This window comes from Ceratosolen solmsi, unplaced genomic scaffold, assembly GCF_000503995.2.
Source record: "Ceratosolen solmsi marchali unplaced genomic scaffold, CerSol_1.0 scaffold6, whole genome shotgun sequence".
NCBI lineage: Eukaryota > Metazoa > Arthropoda > Insecta > Hymenoptera > Agaonidae > Ceratosolen > Ceratosolen solmsi.
In genome coordinates this window covers 2,672,944-2,697,296 of record NW_011948414.1, presented here as the reverse complement: position 1 = coordinate 2,697,296, position 24,353 = coordinate 2,672,944, and the positions used below count along the sequence as shown (strand labels likewise).

The following is a 24,353-nucleotide window of genomic DNA, read 5'->3' as shown; positions in this document are numbered from 1 at the left end:
GAAAGAAATATCAAAAATATTGCGAGCGAATATTGCGAGCGAATATGGAAATATTGATAATTATGTTCATTTAAAGCATACAGCTTAAGGCATCGAAAAATATAAAGTTCACTATTCCCTATTAATATTGAGAAAAATGTAATAATTATCGTTTAAATTTAATGTTCCCAATGTCTTTTCTCTCTCTCTCTCTCTCTCTCTCTCTCTCTCTCTCTCTCTCTCTTTAAAACGAGTTTAAAATAATTTTACGTAAAAATTTACAAAAAAAGAAAAATCGAGAAAATAAAAATCCAAGAAACATGTAACTGGGCCATAATGTTATAAATTATCCGCTGCTTTCTTTCTCAACTTTCTCTATTTTTTCCCGATTCTCTTGATCTCGCGCGCCCGCACGCACCCAGCCATTCCATCTCTCTCATGCGAATGAGCAAGACCGTAACTCCACGGGAATGTCCTTTACTCCACATTTCTGAATCGGGCTTTAACGTTTTCGACAAAACGCACAGTCCATTGGCAGTTGCTACACAAGTATATGAATCGTCACAATTCTCTTGTCGCCATAACCTCCGCGTGTCGGCGCGTCGGTCGTTTTTCTCTCTTCGTGTGTATTGATGTGTGCAGGACCGTATGTATTCTCGCCTGTTGTCTGTGAATTATCGCATATTCCAGGAGTTCGCGAGTGAGCGACCTCCGTCGTCGTTCCCGTCACTGTCTCTCGCCGTTATCCGTCAAAATCAAACATGGCGTGCACGAGGTTATTATCGCCGCATTAAAGTGAAAACAATACGGTTTATCGTGCACAGCGCGCGCAAGCTTCTAAAACAAATTATTCGACTATTATTATTGCATGCACAATTGCGCGCGCGTGCGTGTGCGTGTGCGTGCGTGCGTGCGTGTGTGCATTGGTAAGCGATCGCGCGCGGATCTAATAGACTTGGCATAATCGCCAGTGTGTGCCAGTAAATAAATAAAGGATTAAACAATTAAATGCATTTATTATTGGATCGACGGTGAATGCGCGAAAGCATGTACGTGCGCGTTTACGTGCACATGTGCATACGTCGCTAATAAAGAGGGGCATGATGAGCGAGAGCGACGCGAAATCGAAAATCTTCTAGGGGAGGTGCGGCTGCGAGGAAGAAAAACCTCTCTTTTTCCCATTTATATACGCATGTGTACATACGCGCGTGGTGGCTACAGCAGTAGTACACAACAGGCGAAGTGAGAAGAGGTGGTGGCGGCCAAGGAGGAGGAGAAAGTGTAGTGTTGCATACATTAGAGCCAGTGATTAGAGCTTTGCGAAGCCCTGGGCGATTCGCGGAGTTTTGACAGCCAATGTATTATCGTCGTTCCCCGGAGGATTTATGAGAGTATATAGGTGCCGCGTATGTACCTGGGAGAAAATGAAGCTGCCGGTTCACCTTACCTGGGGACTCTTTTTATCACCTGGGTGAGTTTGGGAATTGCTTGGGTACTTTTTCATTTTAAAGGATTGCGAAACGGATCTAATTATGGGTAGTCATCGTGGATTTTTGGCCGAGGAAGTTAGTCGAGAATATTTTTTATCGTGTGTTACGTTTGCGCTTAAATTATTCAACTTATTTGGATTAAAAAAGAAATTAAATCAGCCCAACCAAGCGCTTCAATTATCGCCTTTCATTCGACAGTAATGTTTCTTATAACCTAACAATGAAAGATTAATGAATCATTTTATTTAGTTCTAAAAAGAATTGTTTATTATAATTCAAAAGTATTTGATGGGATTTCTTTGAAATTCGCATGTATCCTATATTTATATACAAATAATTCATAATCCTTGCAAATTACTCTTAAAATATATTTATAACTAGAAAGGTAATTTTAAATCAATGATTATAGTAGGTATTGTAGAAATTAATATTCATTTAGTATTAATTTTTTTGAATGGCATAAGTCTTTATTAATTTAGTAATTCATTTGTTGGAATGTAAAAATTTACTGAAAATATAGATTTTTTTTTTTTTTTTTTTTTTTTTAAATTAAAAATAATTTATGTTATTTTCTATTAAACAATAAGGCTTGGATCATTATTAAACAGAATGAGGACATTTTTATATATTACATTTTTTTTTTGTAAAAATTGGCAATATTTATTTAAAGATTTGAAACATATTTATTAGCTCTTATATGAAAAATATTACCTCGTATATTTTTCTATGATTTTCATTAACATCTGATCTACTTCGATGCTTAATATCGATACTGTAATCAATTAAATTAAATATTATTAATTATATTGATTGTAATTTTTTTACCTACTAAGCTAAATGAAATTTTTTTTTTAATTATCTAGTATACAATACAATATGTAAAAGATTTTTTATAATACCTTTGCCTTATCAAATTATTTATAAGATTTTAATATAAGATATTTGAAGCTATATATTTTTATTTATTGCATAATATTTACTTTTATTATGTATTTTGCATAATATATTTTACATAATTTTGCATAATATATTTTAGGTGGATGTTGAATACGACAGTACCAAAAAGCATCATTATGTGTTGAAAGTAATAGCAGGATTTATCAAAAAATTTTCAGCAAACGTTAAAGGGATTGGAAAAAGAATGAATCCACCCTTGACTCATATTTTAATTGTAACCAAAAGTTGATCTCTTTTGTAGTTTTAAACAAATGTTATTTTAGGTGAGTCCATTAAAATCATTAATTTTGATGTTCTAATGATCAAATTAATTTTTATTAATAACCTAATGTACTAATTGAAAGTATTAACATAAATGTATTGCCTCTATTTAGATTTAATAAGTTTATTTGGCCATATGCCTCCAGCTGGGTTGTCAGCAAGAGGCTCATCCACCTTGATGGACCCTGGACAACCAGATACTCGTCTTCGCAACGAGCGCTTTTTACTTTATTCAGAGAATGGCTCATCACAGTCAAACTCTTCCAATGCAAGCAACTTCTCACCAAGGTATCACCATACAAGCAGAGCAAACAATCAGTCAATTGGGTGAATAGAATAGATTTCTTTAAAAATCCATACGTCGCATTCTTACATGATTGTAGGATTTTTTCATTTCAAAGCATAAAATTTAATAATGCCTCAACGCATTTAAAATTATTTATTCATTCTTAGTATTATTAAATTGCTTGTCATATTTCAATAATGACTTTGTGCATTACATATTGCCAATATTCTAATATATTCCTATCACTTTTGAAATATTGTGAATTTAATTAATTTTTAATTTTCATTTATATTTTACTTGTAATTAAGACGTTATTTTATTATTTTTTATAAGCGATCTTTGTTTTAATGCATTTATCTTTGTAAATTGTAACATATAGGTTAAATTAGTTATTTTTAAAAGTATGTCAAGAAAGAGCGTTTTTTATTGAAATTACATTGATATGAAAAGTATATTTATATGCTGATATGTAATTGTATATCTTTTTGCTTAAATACAAAATCTTTCTATAAATATTTTGAAGTAATGTTATAAGAATTAAGCAAATTTTTAAGAAAATATTGAAATTAACGATACACAGTGCTATTTAAAAATATTTTGAAATAAAAACATTTAATCTTTTATTTTAAATCCAGCCAAACTTATTCTTATACAAGAACATCAAGCAATATGTCAGATAGTAGTATATCAGATACACATAGCGGTGGAACTGCTCGGACACTATCACAACAGACGAGTCCGTCGCATGGTACACTCTCATCCCAGTCGAGGCACGATAGCTCTATTCTTTTTACCGCGCTATATGACTATATTGCCCAGGGTGAAGACGAGCTGTCACTGCAACGTGGAGAATCTGTGGAGGTATGTAAAGGGTTTTTCACAGTATGTATTCGGTTAAAAATTAAAATGTTTCTATTTTAAAGTTAATACATTTTCTTTTTTTTAATTGGCAATTATTTATGATGGATTATTAATTCATAATTGTGAATGTCACTCACCTTGTTTAAGTGTTTTTTATAAAAATGCAATATTTTATGATTAAAATTTATCTACAGATGAAAATCTCAAATGATTTGGCTTAAAATACTCGTTTTTCCTTAATAGGTTTTGTCAAAAGATTCAAAAATTTCAGGGGATGAAGGTTGGTGGACGGGTAAAATTAGGGGTAAAGTAGGTATTTTTCCAGCTAATTTTGTTGCCGAAGCAGAAACAATTGATAGGGTATCATCGGTAATTGAACAAGTACAGCCAGTTGAAATCGATTTTGAAGAATTGAAATTAGAAGAAGTTATTGGCGTTGGTGGATTTGGTAAAGTTTATCGGTAAGTATAAAAATTAGTTGTGCCGAAAATTTTTACTGTTATCGATTGAAATCAACGTATAAACATCAATTTGCTTCATTATTAACCGATTATTTTGCTAATTATTATTTGTTTGGCAAATATAAAATATGTCTATTCAATAAAAATTATTATTTAAAATATGAAACGTAAGGCTTTTATGGTTATAAATTGTAATTTTATGATTAACATATGTTTATTATTACTTATTTTTAGGGGCTTTTGGAATAAAAAGGAAGTAGCAGTGAAGGCGGCTCGTCAAGATCCTGATGAGGAACCAAGTGTGACATTGCAGAATGTCCGCCAGGAAGCAAAACTTTTCTGGCTCTTAAAACATGAGAACATTGTGCAGTTGGAGGGTGTTTGTTTGAAAATGCCGAACATGTGCCTGGTAATGGAATACGCTCGGGGTGGAAGTTTGAATAGGATATTAAGTGGTCGCAAAATAAGGCCTGATGTATTGGTCGATTGGGCTATACAAATTGCACGCGGTATGGATTACCTACACAATAAAGCACCCATCAGCCTTATTCATAGGGATCTTAAGAGTTCCAATGGTAAGAAATTATTGGAAATAGGAATGCCAGGATTAATGCAAATTTAGATGAAACGTTAAATTTATTTATTGTTAAAAAGAATACTTTTTAAACATTTTTAAATGTAATATAGTAAGAAAGAATTAATTATATTTAATGAGTTTTAATATTTAAAAATGTATAATGTTTGAAAATTATTGATAATTAATAAATTTGTCTGAAATATGTTAAATAAACTTATATCATTTAAAAATAAACTAAATTTATGTATAATATTATAATAAATGTTCAATGCATAGTGTAAAAAATATATTTTTTATAAAATAAATATATAACTATTGATGTTAAAAAGAGTAAGAATATTTAAATTTTCAATTAATTTATTAATTTAAAGCTTTATTATAAAAATATTATATACGACATATTTTACTTCGGTTTCACTTATTTTTGTTTTTATCTTGTGAAATTATTTTACGTATTTACTTATTTATTGTTTGTTTTGTTTAGTGTTATTAAGTGAACCAATCGAAAACGATGATTTCCAATACAAAACGTTAAAAATTACGGATTTTGGTTTGGCAAGAGAAGTGTACAAAACAACTCGTATGTCAGCAGCTGGGACTTATGCTTGGATGGCACCGGAAGTCATTAAAAAAAGCACATTTAGTAAAGCCAGTGACGTTTGGAGGTAAAGTTGAATATATAAAATATTGGAAAAATTGTATGTATAAAACGTTATTCTTAACTGTTATATACAATTATTATGCACACGAACGTTTATAACAGTATCAAAATAATGTATAATACAATTTTGCTTCATATACTCTATTCCATTAAATTCCATTAAAAAATTATACATATCAAAAACCTATAATTTTTAAATGCTTAATAATAGAATAGAATCTAATAAATATAAAGTAATACTGTATTTTACAATATTTTCATAATTAATTTTTCAATTTTTTTCCTGCTTGCATAATATGAATATATATATATATATATATATTTTTTTTTTATGGGTACATACATATATCGATCGAACATGGATCATAATAATTCTATAATACATTTACAGTTATGGAGTACTTTTATGGGAACTGTTAACTGGTGAAACACCATATAAAGGAATTGATGCACTTGCTGTAGCATATGGAGTAGCTGTAAATAAATTAACATTACCAATTCCATCTACTTGCCCTCAACCATGGAGATGTCTTATGGAAGGTTAATATGTTACTATTTAAAATATTAAATTGTTAATAAAAGTTCATTCACAATTCTAATGCACTTACGAAAAAGTAAACATGAATATTAAATTTATAATTCTATAAACTGTAGCATGTTGGGCTTCTGACAGTCATGGAAGGCCAGGCTTCGTAGAAATTCTTATTGCCTTAGATGAAGTGAGGAGTGCATTTGCGGCAACTCCTCATGAGTCCTTTCATACGATGCAGGAGGACTGGAGACTTGAGATTGAGCAAGTTCTCCATGGATTACGCATGAAAGAAAAGGTATTAAGTTAGAGAAAATCTAAGCATTCGATATTTATTAAGATAATGCTGTATTTAGTATTTGAATTTAATGAAGTGTCCGGCACTTAATAGACAATAAAATATTAATCTGTACTAATTATAAAAATTAGTATTTTCAATTGTCTTACATTTAAAGTAATAGCTATTTTTTTTACATAATTAGGAATGTTTACAATTAAGAAACAAATCATAACTAAAGTATTGTCTTAAATAAAAAATTAATTTTAATATATAATCTTTGAAATGTAAAACAAATTATAATTGTTATCATTTTTCCTAATTCAAATATAAAGGCATGCCGATCGCTAGAGGAGGTAAGAAACGAGCATATATTCTGATGTTAAATGGCAAAATATGTGGCTTTGAGTTTTTCCTTAACCTTTCTTATACATACGATTGCTCATTTTTACTAAAATTTTTAAGTTTTACTTTTTATTAATGTCTTATTTGCACGTGAAATTATTTTGCAAATAGATTGCTTATCAATTATTCAAAAATAATGTTGAATAGAACTAATTTGAAAAAACTTTAGATTTTTTAGAATTTAGTGCTTATGATTGTTTTAATGTTACAGATTTTATTTTTCAATTATCACATTTTTAGAATATTTTCAAAGCAAATTTTAGCAAGTGTTTCAGTAACAATGAAAATGTATATATTTAGTTGTTATTTTTAAGTAATTATTCAATGTAAATCTAGTTTTATTATTTAAAATGATAAATCAATTTATATTTCTACATTTTTTTTATGTTCTTATAGGAATTGCGTTGTAGAGAAGAAGAACTAACGAAGGCTCAAGTACAGCAGAGACAACACGAAGAAAATCTAAGACAACGCGAACAGGAACTCGCAGCTCGAGAAATTGATCTCCTAGAACGAGAATTAACTGTTATGATTATTCAACAGCAAAACACACCTACACCTAATAAAAGACGTGGGAAATTCAAAAAATCAAGGTTAAAATTAAATAAAAAAGAGCCCGGAAGTAAAATTAGTGCACCTTCAGGTAATCCTATGTATTTAAAATATTACAAATTACAATTAGTTTTAAAAAAACATTCGTAAACTTTAATATACAATATCAAAATTACAACTACTGCAGTGATGATTTATTTTTAAATAATTTATAATATAGTATATATTAAATTATACAATTACTGTAAAACATAATATATGATTTCTGAAATATTACAAGTATAAATTTAAATTTCTCAAAAATCTTCTTTTAATTTAGTTAAATATTCATATTTAATTATTCTAAGATGTTTGAAACATATTTTATAAAAAGTATTATTGTAAAGTTTTTTTTTTTTCATGATACATGAAGTAATGTAATTTTATAGAAATCTTATCAACTAATTATTTAAGAGACAATAATATGTGTGTGTGTGTGTGTGTGTGTGTGTGTGTGTGTGTGTGTGTGCGGTTAAATCTTTATAAAATGATATTCTAAGTAAAATTTAAATAAAAGAAGTATATTACTAGTATATTATTTATATAAATCTTATAAACAATTATAGTTTAATTTTAAAAATTAATATAGAAATATATTAATAGTATTCCAATTCTTAAATTTGTTATTTAAGTAAATGTGACATTATAAATTTCATTAAATATAAAAAATAAGATAAAAGATTTTCGTACCTGAATATTGTTCTTCATTTATATCGGTATTATCATTAAATTTATTATAAATTAACCGCTTATGACCAATTACTTCTTAGAATAAAGATGTGCAAATATTAGCTAACATTGACATTTAATAAAAAAAATAATAGAACTGTTTAACAAATTAATATAACAAATGCCCTATCTTTGTCTTACACAAAATATAAGCAATTCACAAACCAAAAGCAATAATACACTATTTGATAGATAAGCTACGATAAAAATACTCAAATTATTACAATTGTACATATGATTATTATGTTGTAAAATGTTATTTTACAGATTTTAGGCATACAATAACAGTACAGCACACGGCTCCCGATCGAGTAAAGAGTCGGAATCCCTCACGGTCAAACAGCCCTCCTGGTTCGCCAAGCATTCCACGCCTGCGAGCAATTGCCTGTAAGCACAATAACAACAATCTAACATTTAATTTAAGGAACTTTAATACATAATAATATTCTAAAATTAATCGTTCAATGATGTGAAAATTGGTGGTTACGATTTGTCAAATTAAAAAATGATTATATTAATAAATATGTATTATCACTATTGATCATAACATAAAAAAGGCATAAAATATTTTTTCTTTTTTAAATTATATGGTAAAGTTTAGTGAATTGTTATTCATTAAACTATTTAACATTGATTCAAGGCAGTATATTCATGCTTAGTAGATGTGATTAAATTGAATTTTATAATAACAAGTATCAGTCATAGATATTTATTAGTTATTATTTAAGTCGCATGGTGTGAATAATTTAATATTTGTAATTGTCTTTTTTTATATGTTCATATATTTTTAAATAATGTACTATTATATATTTAGTTTTTGTATTTTTCATTTTTATTCACATTTGGAATTTTTTGCAAGCAGTCTTTGATAGTAATTATGTAGTTTGTAATACCATGCATGATTTATTTAATAAAGATGATACTATATTAATTTTTATGTAAAATTAATATCAATGAGTGAAGAATTTTTTTTAATATGGCAATAATGGAATATAATTTATAAATTATTGAGACTATAAATTGCATAATTTTTTCCAGCATTCTTATCTATTGTTTATTTAAAATTTAGATGATTTTTATGGATAAAAATTTATCTTCAAGCATAAAATTCAATATTTTATATTATAATTTTTCAATTAAATTGCATAAAAGTATATTACTCTTTTTCAAAAATATTATATATAATTTTTGCCTTTATTATTGATACATTTTAGAAGATAACATTTATTATAAATTTTCCTTTCTTCGATAAAAAGACAACAACTTATCCGCATCTACCTACTTAAAAATTTATTATTATTTTTTTTTTTTTTTTTTTTTTTTTTTTTTTATTTATTATTATTTATTATTTACGTTAAATTTTTTTTAGGTTAAATATTTGTGATAAAAAAAGCAGTGACTTATTGTAACTTATTATAATTGATTTTGCATCTGCAAATATTTTTCGGTAATTTTTATAAAATTTAAAACATTAAAAATTTTATACGATATAGGATCGAATAATATCTTAACATGACTCTTAGTATATAAATCTAAAATTACTTTACACTTTAAGAGCTTCTATTTTGATACTTTGATTTTGATACCGTAAATTATAAAGATTTTTTCCAATTTTCTTATTCAAAATAATGAGCGTTAAAATTACAAATATTCCATTGAATTTACGCAATCAAAAGTATAATTAATTATAAATCAAATATATAATACATAAGCTTTTAAGAAATTAATGTCTGCATATGATTGCTAATCTATAAAATGCAATAGAATTAAGCAGGAAAGAGAAAAATCAGAGAAACCAAAGACTACTTGCAGAATTATTTTCTTTTCGTAAAAAGAGCCACCAAGGCGATCGCATCACTAAGCAAATTCTTTACAAGTATCGTTATTTCTAGTATCTTATTTCTTAATTATTACTTTACATATTATTATTACATCAGCACCAGTCAAAAAGTAGCCTTTAGTAGTCCAGTCTTTTTGTTTTGTTTTCTGTTCTCTTTTGTTCCGGTTGCCACACACACGCACACGCACACACACACACACACATACACGTACACACATACACGTACACACACACATATATATATATATATACACGCACGCGCGCGCGCACACACGCACACACACGCACACACATTGTCTATCCTCGCTCTTCTATTATCACCAACCTAAACTCCAAAATAAAAACAAAAAAAAAAAATCAATACTCAAACAACCACGGGGATCAACAATAGTACCAGCCGATGGCGTTAAGGGTAAGACCTGGGGCCCCTCGACTCTCCATCAACGCGAGCGCGGTGCCATTATCTCCTCAGCCTGCTCACCCAGCTCATCCACGGGTTGCCCTGGAATCGGCATCGGTGGCGTAGATAGCACCACAGCCACAGTTGTTGGCGGCAAGCGATGGTCGCGCTCTGCACCAGATCTTGAAAAAACGCCGCTGCGAACGGCACTTCTAGTGGCGGCGGCGGCTAACACGGCGGCTGGACATCATCATCCACATCATCATCGCACGCCACTTCTACAAGAAATAGGTAACGTCCGCAAGAGCGACGCGAAAAAGCTCTACTCCTCGGCGAACGATCTCGTTGACTCGCCTACGCACACATGCGGTGATGTTTCCACTCCTACCGATGGTGTTAGCGTAGGTAACGATTCGGTCGATAATATAGATGACTATAACGACGAGGAGGACGATTCGTCCTCATCCAGTTTCGTTGTCGGCTGTGTCCGAAAGACTAAGAGACGCGAGCGCAGTAAATCTAAGGACTCGGCATCCTATGTAGTTAGCAACAATAACAATAATCACAGTAATAACAATAACAATAATAATAGTGGAAGTAATAAAAGAAGAGATAGTTCGGAGTCGAGATTAACTTCGTTGGCGGACTTTTTTCGCTCCCCGTCGGGTTCACGTAAGAGCTCATTGAACAATGAGCGTAAGAACTCGAATAATGTTACGATAAAGATTAACGATTCCGATGGGCTAGAGTCAAGTCCCGAGAACTCTATTGCGCATAAATCCCGAGTATCTAAGAGTCCATTGAGAGTGTTTAGTAAAGTCAAGGCCTGGGGTAGCAGAGATGCTTTAGATGACAAAATAACTAATGTTAAGGTTGAGTATACTATGCTTCAGGATAGTGTAACCCTGCCGAGATTTGAAAGACAGCAACTGACGACTCCAAGTTTTTTAACAGCGAATTCGCGCGAAGGTATAGATTTCGAAAATCTTGAGTCCGAGCTTTGTAATCTCGAATCCGAGCAAGCTAACGACGATAGTAATTTGACAATGAGATCGCGTATTAATGATCTCAAGCTTTTACAAGAGCTCGACTTTACAAAAGGCAGTGAGAGGTGTAATAACTTTAGCGATAACGAAGTTGGTTACGGGAGCGACGACGATACCGAGGATCTAATAGAAGATGATGATCGTATTAGAAACGATGACGATACCGTACAAACCTCACGAACTAATGAGAATACGAGAATTATTGAAACTATGAGAGGTTCTGAAAGCGCAAAAAACCATCAAATGATGATGAGTTCGTTTGCCAAGCCTAAAATTCACGTGACTAAAAAGTTCTTTCGGAAAAATTGTAGCGGCACAATAAAAAAAAATTGAGTCTTTATATATTGCTCTGTTTTACTAATTCTTAATCACATGTGTGTGTGTGCGTGCGTGTGTGCGTGTATATATATTATTCAATATAATAAATAATCTTGCAATCGTGTAAAGTGCTGATATTATAAAATTTATAATAAATTTTCATTACAAGCTTTGCATCGTTGATTATTCATTTATCTTAATAATATATATTCGAACGTGTATTTCCTCTGTTTAATATTTCTAATCGGTAATTTTGTTATTTCAAAACTTTTATAAAATAAAAAACAAAAGACAAAAATTCAATATAAACTTGTGAAAGATCCTTTTTAATTATAGTTAAACAGAGCAATATTAAAATTCTTTGATTGATTAGACTGTTCATTTACATTTCGTTGAACTTTTGTTTAACCATTCCAAATTATAATATTAAATAATAATGTTTGTTTATCAAATGATATGTTTCAAACACGAATGCCTTTATAATTATATATTAACATATAAAACTTCAAATTCCTCCAGTAAATACAACGAAATATTGCAATAATTTAAAATACAACTCATACTGTTACATATAAATTCTAGTCTACTAAACAAAATATTTAAAAAAATATTGATTTTAATATTATAGAAAACTATTTTTAATTTTTTTTTTAATTTTTTTTTTTTTTTTTTTTTTTTTTTATACTGTGCCTATTAAGATTACGTAACATTTTGTTGGTCATGAATGAAAATATCAATGTAAGTTTCTTTGTTAAATAGCAATTTACTCGTCACTCAATTTTTATTAATCATATTATTATTATTTTTACAAGTATTGCTACATTATTTCTTAACTCTTAATAACAAAAAATACATTGATACTGTTATGATTTTTTATTGCATAAGAAGTATATTATATTAATGTTAAATAGTAATAAATGTTAGTGTCCATAGAAAATATTAATAAATACACGTAATATTATTTAATAATATCTTCAATATACGTGCTTGAATTTTAATGTTTTAATAAAATTGAACACAAATCAAGCCAATAACTAATCATTCAATGTTTTTGTTAGAATTCGATGATTTGTTATCAAATCATGAGTAGTTTAACCGAAAGTATAATTAAATGAAATTGAAGTTTATTTAATATATATAAAATGATAACTTCAAAATTTATTCAATATACATGGAAGAAGAAGAAAAAACAAATGATATCGTAAACATAATTTATAATGACTACATCATAAAAGATCTCATAGAAATTACGTTAAAATATAGAAGAATATTGGGTATTAAATTAATTGGTTTTAGAACAATTTAATTATATTTATTTAACCAGTATATGATATACACTGTATAGTTTTGCTGTTTATAGAATTTTGCGTAACAACGTATGTATTATCAATTTAAAGATTATTTTTCATTGACAATACTTTAAAATCATCAGAATTATAAATATTTTATTATTTAATTAAAAAATTATGAATGCATGTATAAATAAATAATATAAACTAGAATATTGAGTCTGCTTTACAGTGTTTTTATAATTGATTACAATTAATGAATGTACGTTTCTTAGAGGATGATAGTTCATTTGACTTGTAAGTTTTATATTAATATTGAACGAGTTTATAATGTTTCGATACTAAATGTGTACAGTGTTTTATGTATAATGCTGAAATTTAATAAAATTGTATTTTTTATTATTAAGGATTTAGTAATTTTTTAGCAATATTTAATTTGATACTAATAAGAACAGCAGTTAATAATAATTTTAAGATTTATTCATTATTAAGTTTATCATTAAAATTTAAATGAACAGTCTGCAGCATTTTTATATTATTTAGTAATTGCGAGAGAAAATGTTTATACTCGAAGGTGTGCATTTTTATTATTTAGTTTTATATTGTATATTCATTAAGTGATATCGTAATTTTGATTATCTTTATAAAACTTTTGTATTTTATACGCAAACTAGATGTTTATTAAATCTTTACCAATAGCATTCGAACTTTTGCGACTTTCAAATTCTGTTGTATAAGCACAAGATCTTTCAAAGATAACAATTTAAAATAATTAAAACGAATTTCTCTCTCTCTCTCTCTCTTTTTTTTTTTTTTTTTTTTTTTTTTTAATAAAACATTTCTTTAATTACATATTTCAATATCGAAAAAAGATATCATGAAAACTTTATTATACATGTCTAATTTCTATTTAGTATATATTATTGTAAATTATTTAAAAACACGTTATATTTTGCCATAAAAGTGTGATCGATTGATATACCAATCCCATTGAAATACAATACTTTCATAAAGGTTGTCAAAAAAAAAAAAAAAAAAAAAAAAAAAAAAAAAAAAGACTATTGAAATTTGAGTATATGGGCTTATTAGGATTTTTTGTGAGGCTATAAGGATCATAAGGATCAAGGATGCTGGACTAATTTATTCTACAAGATTCTCATTTTATCCGATATAAAAATTTGTATAAAATCAATATTTGTAAGATAATAAATTAACATTATAAAAAAAAAAATTCATTATTATGAACGTTTAATAATAGTAAATTATACTTATTTACAATTTAATTTACAATATATCGTCTAATTAAAATGATATGTTATGAATTACAAAATTTTATTCTTGATCAGAATATGTGATAGACGAAAAATGAAAAAAAAAAAATTTTATTTATTAGACTAATTTTACCAATTAAGCATCTTCATGTGAATTCCAGTAAATTGTATACGCGTATCTTTTAGAATTATTATAATACACAATAAAGCATCTCGTGATTTTACTATTCAAGAATGTTTTTGTAATGAATTACTCCAGACTCCTGTATAGTAAAAAAAAAAAAAAAAAAATAAATAAATAATAAAAAAAAAGTCTGCAGCGTGCCGATAAGTTACTTTGTATAGTGAGAAAACGCTTTTTTATTCATAGCAGGTCTTTCCGAGGAGAACATCCATATTCCCCGTAAGTTGCAATTAAGTTTTAGAAGCACATTTTTCTCATTAATTTTTTAAGTTATTATAGAATTTTATTTTTTCTCTTTGATGTTAGTTCTTTATTAGAATCGCTCAAATGTTAATTATTATCTTCACAAGCAATAACTGCATTTATGATTATTTTTTTTATTTTTTTAATGAGTAGAGGGCTTCGACTTTTCTCCGAAGCACGTTGAAATTAATGTTGACGATATTTTCGTATATTAAAACATACTTTCGTTTTAGTTGAATTTTTAATAATCAAAATAATCATATAAAAATCACCAAACATAATATAAATAATAATCAATGAATAGAATGTCGAGATAAATTAAATTTTTTAATTTGCATTAAATAATATATATTATCCATAATTTTCAAAAATAATCATCAATTATGAAAATCTATTGCTTATATTTTTCATTTAATATTTCTATTTTTTATTTATTCTATTAGATTTGAAATACCATTTGATTCCCAATCATTTTAGCTCACATAACACACGTAAATTATATTCATTCATGTATTGTTAATTTGTCAATCAAAAAGCTACATAATTTATCTAGGACTTAGTCATTTTATAAATCAATAGCTTGACTGGTAGTTAATAGTATGGAAGATAAAAAGTATCTTTGCTGTTGAAATGATTAATATATAAGCGCATGTCTAATATAAGAATTTATTATCAGCCATTTTTTTCTTTGACTTTCCTTAAAGAATCGCCAAAATATTATAGGAATATTATTTATTTTTTTTTTTTTTTCAAATAATTTCTTAATTAATATTATAAATGTGGAAAATATTACAATATCGTACATTGATATATCATTTTTCGTTTAGCTATTAATTTATTAAATTTACATTGAAATAAGAAGTATAAGAAATATAAAATTTATGTTATAAAAGATGAATAAGTTAATATTTGTTAACAAAAAAAAGGGGCGGCGGGGGGGGGGGGAGAAAAAATCAAGAACAATAATTCTTCATCATCAATAATCTGTTTTTATCTATATCATTTTGAAAAAAAAAATTATATAGGTAATGATTGATTAGATTAGTTCGTCGAATATTAAAGGCATTATTTTCAAGACTATATGCATTTACTACAATTTATTTTATAAAACAAGGTGAAATTAACATTTATTTAGAGGCCAAAATGCGATTATACTTCCATAGGGAAAAAGTAAATCTGCGTTCTTTTTTTTCTATTGTGTGTATATAGATTTTGTTGCGAATTATACTAAAATGAAAGAATTTTGGTTAGGGACCATTAAGCTACTTTGAAAGATTATGTGTATGTATAAGTTTTCCCGTCGAGACTCTATAGAAAATATAGCAAATGGTGCAAAAATAAAACAAAATTGGCAATTATATTTTATTTTGATTTAAAATTGATTTTCCGGTAAGCCTTTTAGTTTTAAATGATCTTTTTTTTTTAATAACTATAATTGTTGTTTAATTAAATTATTATTTTTTATGTCAATGACCTTACATGTATTTAAGAATACATAGATGAACAAAAATCTCGTTTTATACATATAAATATATATATACTGTTCGTTTTTAAATAAAATGCAATTAATTATCAAAAAAATATTTTGAAACTTCATTTACTTTGACATTATTAATAGTCAATTTTATTTCTGAAGTTTTTTAATTTTTAATATTAATTGATAAATTGATTACTATTCCTTAGTATTTTAATCCATTCGATACTGGGGATTGTTTGTTGTCGACTATTAATAAAATTTATTTAAATATTTCATAAATTTGCTTAAAGTAAGATTTTAAAAATTGTTTATGTAAAAATTAACATAAATTCATTGATAATAGCTATAAATACAGAATATTATTATTATAGTACATAAAATTTTGAAGACGTGTGTGTGTGTGTGTGTATTTTTTTTTATTATTATAGAAATTATGAATATATGTAAATAAAAATTATTTTATAAATTATAAAAAAAAATTTGCATTATGTTGTAAAATATAGTCGACAACGTATTTTAAAAAATATAAAAATATATAAAAATAAAATTATAGAATTTTTTTGTATTTGAATTGCTTTAAAATTATTCAAACATATTCTTGAAATCAAATACAATAAATATATTATTTATTCGATACCTAATTAATTTTTAATTAAAAAAATGATTGTTTAAATTTTTCTGGCTTACCATTCTGGTTTAACTATGTTGTTCAAGCGAATATATTTTGTATATTAATAGATTATTACGAGATTTTGTTAATTACATATTGTTTTTACGGATAATTTCTAAAAACATTAATAACTCGAGTAATAATAAAAAAAAAATAATAATAAATAGCACCAATTATAATTATATTATAATATTAGTGATAATAATAAAAATTATAATGTTCATCATAATGATAATGATGATAAAAATAATAATAATAATAATAATAATAATAATATTAATAATGATAACGACAAACGCAAATGCGGTCTATCTGGTGTTGGTTCTTTTATTATTTTCCATTAAAAAGTCAGTAACAAATACGTAACACTCTAACCAAAAGCAGATCTAACTTTTGAACCATCGACGCAAAAGAAAATGTTTTAAAAAGTACTATACTTATGCTATATATATATGCCTATATATATATATATATATATATATACATATAACTATTCATATTCCTGATGAGGAAATGGCTATTGAATTAATGTAAATGTGCATATTTTCTATTCGTGAAATTGCTCTGAAAGAGCCTAAAATAAATGAGGAATTTGTTCTTCTTAAGAAAAACGTTTTTTAAATATGGGATAAAACAGTTATGAAGACACATAGTGCTCGCATTATAAAATAATTATAATTATATAAATAATGATAATAATAGTAGTATTAATAATAGAAGTAAATTATGCAAGAGTAGTTGAGCATTTTGAAAATCAGATTTTTCTTTTTAATCGTTTTCTTAGCTGCAAAAAAGTAATTACGCAATATACAGTCGTTATTTTTGTTTTACGCCACTGCTAAAATGCACATACACAAACAAATGTATTTAGAAATAGAAACTTTTTTCAATAAAAATCATTTTTTGAGTTGGACACATTGAATTATTTTTTTGTTTATGAATTATATTTTTGTTTTACGCTCGGCTTATCATATATTCAATTATTTTTACTTTTTGATTTAAGACTTTTGCATTAGTTACTAAAGAAATTTTTAATTGTTATAGGTATTAATTCATTTTTGTGGCTCACCATTTAATTTACTAAAACTTAAATCAATGTTTAAATTAGAATGGAGATAGATAAGCATCGAGCGTAAAATCCATCCAGCATGTTCTTTTCCGTAGTATTCCAGAAAAAATTTCAATCCTTTTTATTCCATTTCTTAAATATCCACATTTTGTGTATAATATAATATTATGATATATGTATATACAAATATGTAGTTAGAATTAGTTGTTGCCTTATGTGAATGCTTTTTAAATTGTTACTATAATTGCATGCATTTATATAAGCATTTTTTTTTATAATTGAAGAAATATTGCACGATTTTCATCGATCTAATCTCAGCTTTTTTTTTTTTTTTTCATTTATAATTTAAATTAACTGACAGAAATAATACTAATGATTTCCTAATTATTAAAAAAGTTTTATTGGAAAGTATAAAATTATAAGCTACGCACGAACAACTAATATTTGAGAAACAAAAATTTCTTTTCAACTTATTAATACGATACTTTGATAATAACGCAAAGCATACAAATGAAAATAAAAATAAAATACGCTTTAAAGCTTTGTCAATTTGTAAACTTTATAGTTACTTCTAGATTACATTTCATATGTCCTTTTATTAAATATTTAGTATATTCCATGATTATGACATGTATCTATATATAAATTCATATATTAGGTATAATTTATAAAAATAGATGAATATATATATATATATATATATATATATATATATATTAACATGAACAAAGGAAAATTTTCAAACTGAAGGAAGCTTCAAACTAATATTAAACAAGGTAAGACTAATTAAGCGATTTTAGATAAATAAATAACAATAAATAAAATCTTAATCATAAATGAAACTTATTTTATTTTTCTGCAAATACTTGATTCTAACGTATTTGTGTAAAATAATCTTTCAGACTAGTTCTTATGTTTGTATTTTATTTTTAATTTTTAAAATTTTTTTATAAATCATCTTGAAATGAACGTTTTATTTAATTAAAAAAAAGAAAAAAAAAAAATAGTAATTTTTATAATAAAATCTTATTTCTTTAATTTACGGGCAATGATAAAATTTTAACTTTTTGTCTCTACGATAAAAATAAAATACGCGTTAATATGATATAATTGAGCTTAAATAAAATAAATGTTTCTTATATCATATTTCAATATTTATATGAATTAAAATTATGTTCGATAATAAAATTATATTTAATAATTGCTTATAAAATATTCAACGGTAAATTGATAAATGTATTATTGAAAAATTTTGTTCTAGCTTAGAATAACCTGCATAGTGTATTGAATCAATGATTTGCATCATTTATATTAAAATTTGTATGATAATGCTAGTTTTAGTCATGGAAAGTAAAACAAAGTCATAATATCTATTATTAAATGAGATTTTTAATTGATAACTTCGTTACTTTATTAACATAATAATGTACATTATCTTCCATATTATCCTACTTAATTATATTAAACATTTGGTTTATATATATATATATATATATATATATATATATATATATAATCTTTCTATCTTCTATCGCAATTATGTATCAGTAAAAAATGTATATATTAGAATAGAAACATCATCACTCGTTAGCTTTCTGTTAATATTACTTCATTTTATTGCCTCATAATTTTTTTTTTTTTTTTTTTTTTAATTTTCTTACAGAATTAAACATTTAATTGACAATAACAAACTCCTTACTATGAAACAGCTTTAAAATATTTTGAAAATCCTAAGCGACTAATTGGACAGTATCACTTTTTATTTCATACAGTTGTTCAAAACTTATATTTATCTATTAAAATGTAACTGTATACGATCGATACTTAGTAATTTGGCAAGTTTTTAATTTTTACGGTTTTAATTTTAACAATTATTACGAGCTCGTGTAAAATTAATATTTGAATTAGTATATTTTATTGTATTATTCGAGATTGAGTTGAGATTTATGAGCTGTAGAATGAATGATGAATCTGTTAGTTAAACTTTTTTTATTCATAATAAATTAAAAATTGAATTTTATTATGCATGTATTATTCTTGTAATATTATTATAATATAAAATATAATTTTGAATAAAATTATTTCTAAATATATGTTGATCTTGTGGTATATTTAGTTATAAGCTTTAAAAATATCTAATTATTTAGGTAAATGATATGTATTTCATTAGCACTATCTAATTGTTATATACTTAAAAATGTCATTACATTTACGAAAAGCTTCTTATATTTGACTATTTATTAATATTCGAGTCGTATGAAACTAATTATTTATTAAAACCTGTATTAGTTTATTGTGACAATATCAATTCGTCAATATATCATAGTCATTTAAATATTTGGACTATTTTGTATATACGACCCTGAAAATATAATTATTTAAAATAAATTTGTTGGTGTAAAAAATCAATACATAGTTTAAGATTTTATTACAATTTTGCAAATAGAGATCGTTAATAAATTTTACAAAATTAATTTATACTTAACTAGAAATAGAGAAACAATGATAAACAGAGAGCTTTCTATTCAATTAATTTATTGTTCAATGCTTGACCGATAAATCCACCGAGATAATCATAAAAATAATTATTATATCGTAAGTAAAATAATTTTTGCAAAAGTTTAAAACTTACAGAACTTTATTTTAAATTTGAAGATTGTAAATTATATGTCTTGCACTTTACATACAATTTAATTCTTATAATTCAAGGCGTTATCGTTATATCACGAAGAAGTTCAAACATTCGTCAAATTGCAATAGTTTTTGAAAGTTGCAGTAGCTTAATTATTGATCCAACCCATGCAATTTAATTTAATGTAAATAAATAGAGAGGCGCTAGAAAAAAAGAAAAATATTAAAAGAAAGTGTCGATAGATAAAGGAAATGTCCTCCACACAGATTATACGTTGCTGGCGAGCGATCAACTAATGAGCACCGGCAGTGGTAACGTCAACATTTCTGACTGGACGTCAACGACAACCTCAAGCAATAACAGTGCATCTCTCGTATCTCAGGATTATCCTCTCAAGCCGGGCCTCACTGGGCCATACATAATGCCTATGCCGATGCCGATGCCGATGCCAATACCAACGTTGTACAACGGCGACGCGAAGAAACCCAAGCTCGGCATTATTGAACTAGTCATTTGCAATATAGGTGCAATGTTGGCCAGCTTAACCATGGATTACGACGTCAGATTATCGAACCTATCGCCCATACACCCCCGACTGCAACCTCCTCGAATCACCTCCCAATTCCACGAGGATGAATCCACCAAGTGGTGGGCAACGCAAGGCTCTGGCGGTGGTAGTGGCGGCGGTGGCGGTGGTGGCAGTGGTGGCGGTGGTAGCGGCGGCGGATCTGGCGGAGGCGATCCTGGCTCTAATAGGAATTCTGGATATTTGGGTCCAGAATACGAGTTCAGTTCGGGCAGCGGTTATACGCACAACACGTACCATGGCCCAACGAGGCATTACAGGTTAGTCTTGTCTCATCTTCTTTTACCATCTTCAGTTTCACTTGCGTATGTGAACGCACATATTCACGTAGCGATATTATAATGAGTTAGATAATAATTGAATTATTGCATTATGAAACGAACGTTGAGATAAATGTTATATAAAATTAAAAATCAATGTTTGCACTTAATTATAAGTTAGCATTAATGAATTTAATTCTTAATATTGTAAGATAAGTAAAAAATTAATTATATATAAATAAGTGTACGCAATGTTATGCAATATATGTTATATGTATTAATTCGCTATTCATTTCACTTTAGCTTAATTACACTTTTTTCGTAATATTATTTAATGTATCAAGACTCTTAACTACATATAAAATGTATTTATTAAATTATTAAGAGATTAGTGGTATTTATTCGATATCATTTTAAGGTAATATACGAAAAATGTTACAGACTCGTTAAAAAAAAAAAAAAAAAAAAAAAAAAAAAAACATACAATGATATGAAATCAATATTTAAGAAATCTAATGATACAGAGCTTATCCATTATGACTTATTTATTCTAATTAACTTTATTCTAACTGGATCCAATGGGCGCAGTACGATATCTGCCATCAATCTCATGTCAGCTGTATGATCAATAGGTTCTAGGTAAAAGTCATATAAAATTCGAGCGATTAAAGATTTAAGTTCCATTAGAGCAAATTTCTGACCTAATAACAAACATTAGAATTCTTTAGTTATATGTTTTAGAAAGCATTGATAAATTTAATTATTAAATAATTTAATTATTTATTTATTTTTTTTTTTTTTTTTTTTTTTTTTTTTTTTTTTTCAGTATTTTTTTTGTAGTTAATATCCTGTCAATTTTCATTAATATATTTATAATTGCAATTTAATTGACAATAAAAAAAAATAAATAAATAAATAAAAAAAATATCTATAATTAAAGATTTTATGAATTATTTAATTTCCAATTTATGACTCATTGCTTTAATATACTTTTTAAAATAATATAATATTTATATAATTATTATTATATTCTGTAAATACCAATACAATTACGGGGTCCGGCGCTGAAAGGTACATAAGCAAATGGATGCCGATTTTTACAGTGCTCGATAAGGAATCTGTCTGGATCAAATTTATCTGGTTTTGGCCAAAAATTTGGATCTCTGTGAGTGTCGTATAAGTGAATCATTATATGAGAATCAGTTTTCTGAAATAAAATATTCTAGTAAATATATGTATATTCACTTATCTCTCGACAGGTTCGTACATGATTTTAATGAAGTCTACATTTTATTGTTGCGTTGAATTTTTAAATAATTTCATTGAAACTCGATTAGGTGAAGCTGGTTGTTATAACGAATTAGAAAATAACAAATATTTTTTATACAAAAAGTATAGCTGGTATTAATAAATATTCATAATAATAATTTAGTGATTGTTGAGAAATAATGATTGAAAAAAATAATGTAATGATTTTCAAAGTGTTCGTAATTATAAATGCAAACGTAATTAGTTTGAAATGTTTTATATATAGAGTAGTAGAATTACTTAATTGAAGTTCTTCTGAAGTATAACGTAATACCGTGGGAACCGGTGGGAAGAGTCGAAGTGCTTCTTTTATACATCTTTCGAGATAATGCAGCTCTTGAAGAGTGGTTATTCCCATTTCTCCTCCATTTTTATTCAAGATTTCACTAACCTCGGCTCTCGCAAGACTCTGAAATTTGATTACAATTCACAACTGTAATTATTTTAAAAATTAAAATTTGGTAATGTAATTGACAGTGTCGATTTTTTTTTCATGAGTTTTTCATGGATCGTTAAAGAATTTAATTAAAGTAATAATAATTATTATTATTATTATTATTATTTTGCAGTTATAGTAGTTATAAAATAGGATTTATTATATTTATCTGGCAGAATCGATATGGGAAAACAACGAGTTTATGTAGGCATTTTAAAAATTTTTGTAAACCATTCATTGCAATCTTCGATAAAGTTATTATTGTATCATTATAGATATATAAAACTATTACAAATGTTATATGTTCTCGATAATTATTAATTTTTATTATTTTATCGTACCTGCGGTCTCTTATTCTCAGCCAACAACATTAATACGAAAGTCATGGCCATTCCAGTTGTATCGTGTGCCTATAATATTAAATTTTTTTATAAAAAATCGATTGATTATTATACTAAATAATAATAATTATTATTATTTTAAATAAAATTTATGGATGCTAGTAAAACAACAGTACGCTAAATGTATAACATGTATTTTTCGATATATTCGAAATAATGTTTATGAATAATTTAAATCATTTCTAAGATACTAAAGATACAATATACAAATTAATGATAATGCTTTAAATAAAATTATGTAATACTGAATTATTAAAACTGCTATTAATAAGGATATTTAAACTCAGCATACCGAATTCAAAAACTTACCTCAAATGTAAAAGTATCGACTTCTTCTTTGATTCCTTCATAATCTATCAAACCATTATGTTCAGCTGCTAATAAAAGATCAAGCATAGCTAATCTTTTTTTCCCTCCTGAAATTTGATTACTCGTTTCAAATTATTATTATCAATAGTAATTTGAACGCAATAAATAATCATATTATTACCCATATCTATACTATTGGATGTATTTGTATTTATTTCAGCAATAAATTCTTCTAAATATTTATTGTTTGTTCGTTTATGATACTCTTTTCGATCTTTTATTACCTAATTAATATAAAAAAAAATAATAAATATTAAACAATTTTGACAATGTGTATTTAAGATTTTGTAAATAATTTTAAAAAAAATTTTCCTCTACTTTAATATTAAATATGATTTATATAATAATAATAATGATAATAATAATGATAATGATAATAGTAAAACCAACCGTATCTGTAAATTGATGTAAAATTTTAAGAGCATTTTTTTGTACATTTCCCATTTTCCATATAAAGTTCATCATCCAATTTGTGATGTATGGTCTCGGC

At 26.5% G+C, this 24,353-nt stretch overlaps 2 protein-coding genes across 4 annotated transcripts in view; one reads left to right on the top strand and one right to left on the bottom strand.

Annotated features, from left to right (window-relative positions):
* The first annotated feature begins 529 nt into the window (after nt 1–529).
* The window catches only part of LOC105367820 (mitogen-activated protein kinase kinase kinase 10), a 30,124-nt gene continuing 6,300 nt past the window's right edge, over nt 530–24,353 (top strand). The window contains exons 1-14 of one of the 3 annotated variants that reach the window (XM_011506636.1): nt 530–1,450; nt 2,506–2,689; nt 2,801–3,014; nt 3,609–3,834; nt 4,078–4,295; nt 4,530–4,870; nt 5,357–5,537; nt 5,925–6,073; nt 6,188–6,360; nt 7,141–7,387; nt 8,332–8,451; nt 10,296–10,595; nt 20,770–21,180; nt 21,241–21,349. In XM_011506636.1, the coding sequence (XP_011504938.1) occupies nt 2,824–3,014; nt 3,609–3,834; nt 4,078–4,295; nt 4,530–4,870; nt 5,357–5,537; nt 5,925–6,073; nt 6,188–6,360; nt 7,141–7,387; nt 8,332–8,451; nt 10,296–10,595; nt 20,770–21,180; nt 21,241–21,349 (2,666 nt within the window). In that variant the 5' untranslated portion in view covers nt 530–1,450; nt 2,506–2,689; nt 2,801–2,823. Of the gene's footprint in view, nt 1,451–2,505; nt 2,690–2,800; nt 3,015–3,608; nt 3,835–4,077; nt 4,296–4,529; nt 4,871–5,356; nt 5,538–5,924; nt 6,074–6,187; nt 6,361–6,674; nt 6,696–7,140; nt 7,388–8,331; nt 8,452–10,295; nt 11,718–20,769; nt 21,181–21,240; nt 21,350–24,353 lie in introns of those variants that run through there. The other 2 variants (XM_011506635.1, XM_011506634.1) reach the window with 2 other exon arrangements.
* The window catches only part of LOC105367821 (cytochrome P450 4c3-like), a 4,348-nt gene continuing 1,846 nt past the window's right edge, over nt 21,852–24,353 (bottom strand). The window contains exons 6-12 of the mRNA XM_011506637.1: nt 24,254–24,353; nt 23,985–24,087; nt 23,804–23,910; nt 23,435–23,503; nt 22,889–23,066; nt 22,391–22,561; nt 21,852–22,050 (exon numbers count right to left, since the gene is read on the bottom strand). The exon at nt 24,254–24,353 is cut by the window's right edge and continues 2 nt beyond it. Of these exons, the coding sequence (XP_011504939.1) occupies nt 21,884–22,050; nt 22,391–22,561; nt 22,889–23,066; nt 23,435–23,503; nt 23,804–23,910; nt 23,985–24,087; nt 24,254–24,353 (895 nt within the window). The 3' untranslated portion in view covers nt 21,852–21,883. The remainder of the gene's footprint in view (nt 22,051–22,390; nt 22,562–22,888; nt 23,067–23,434; nt 23,504–23,803; nt 23,911–23,984; nt 24,088–24,253) is intronic.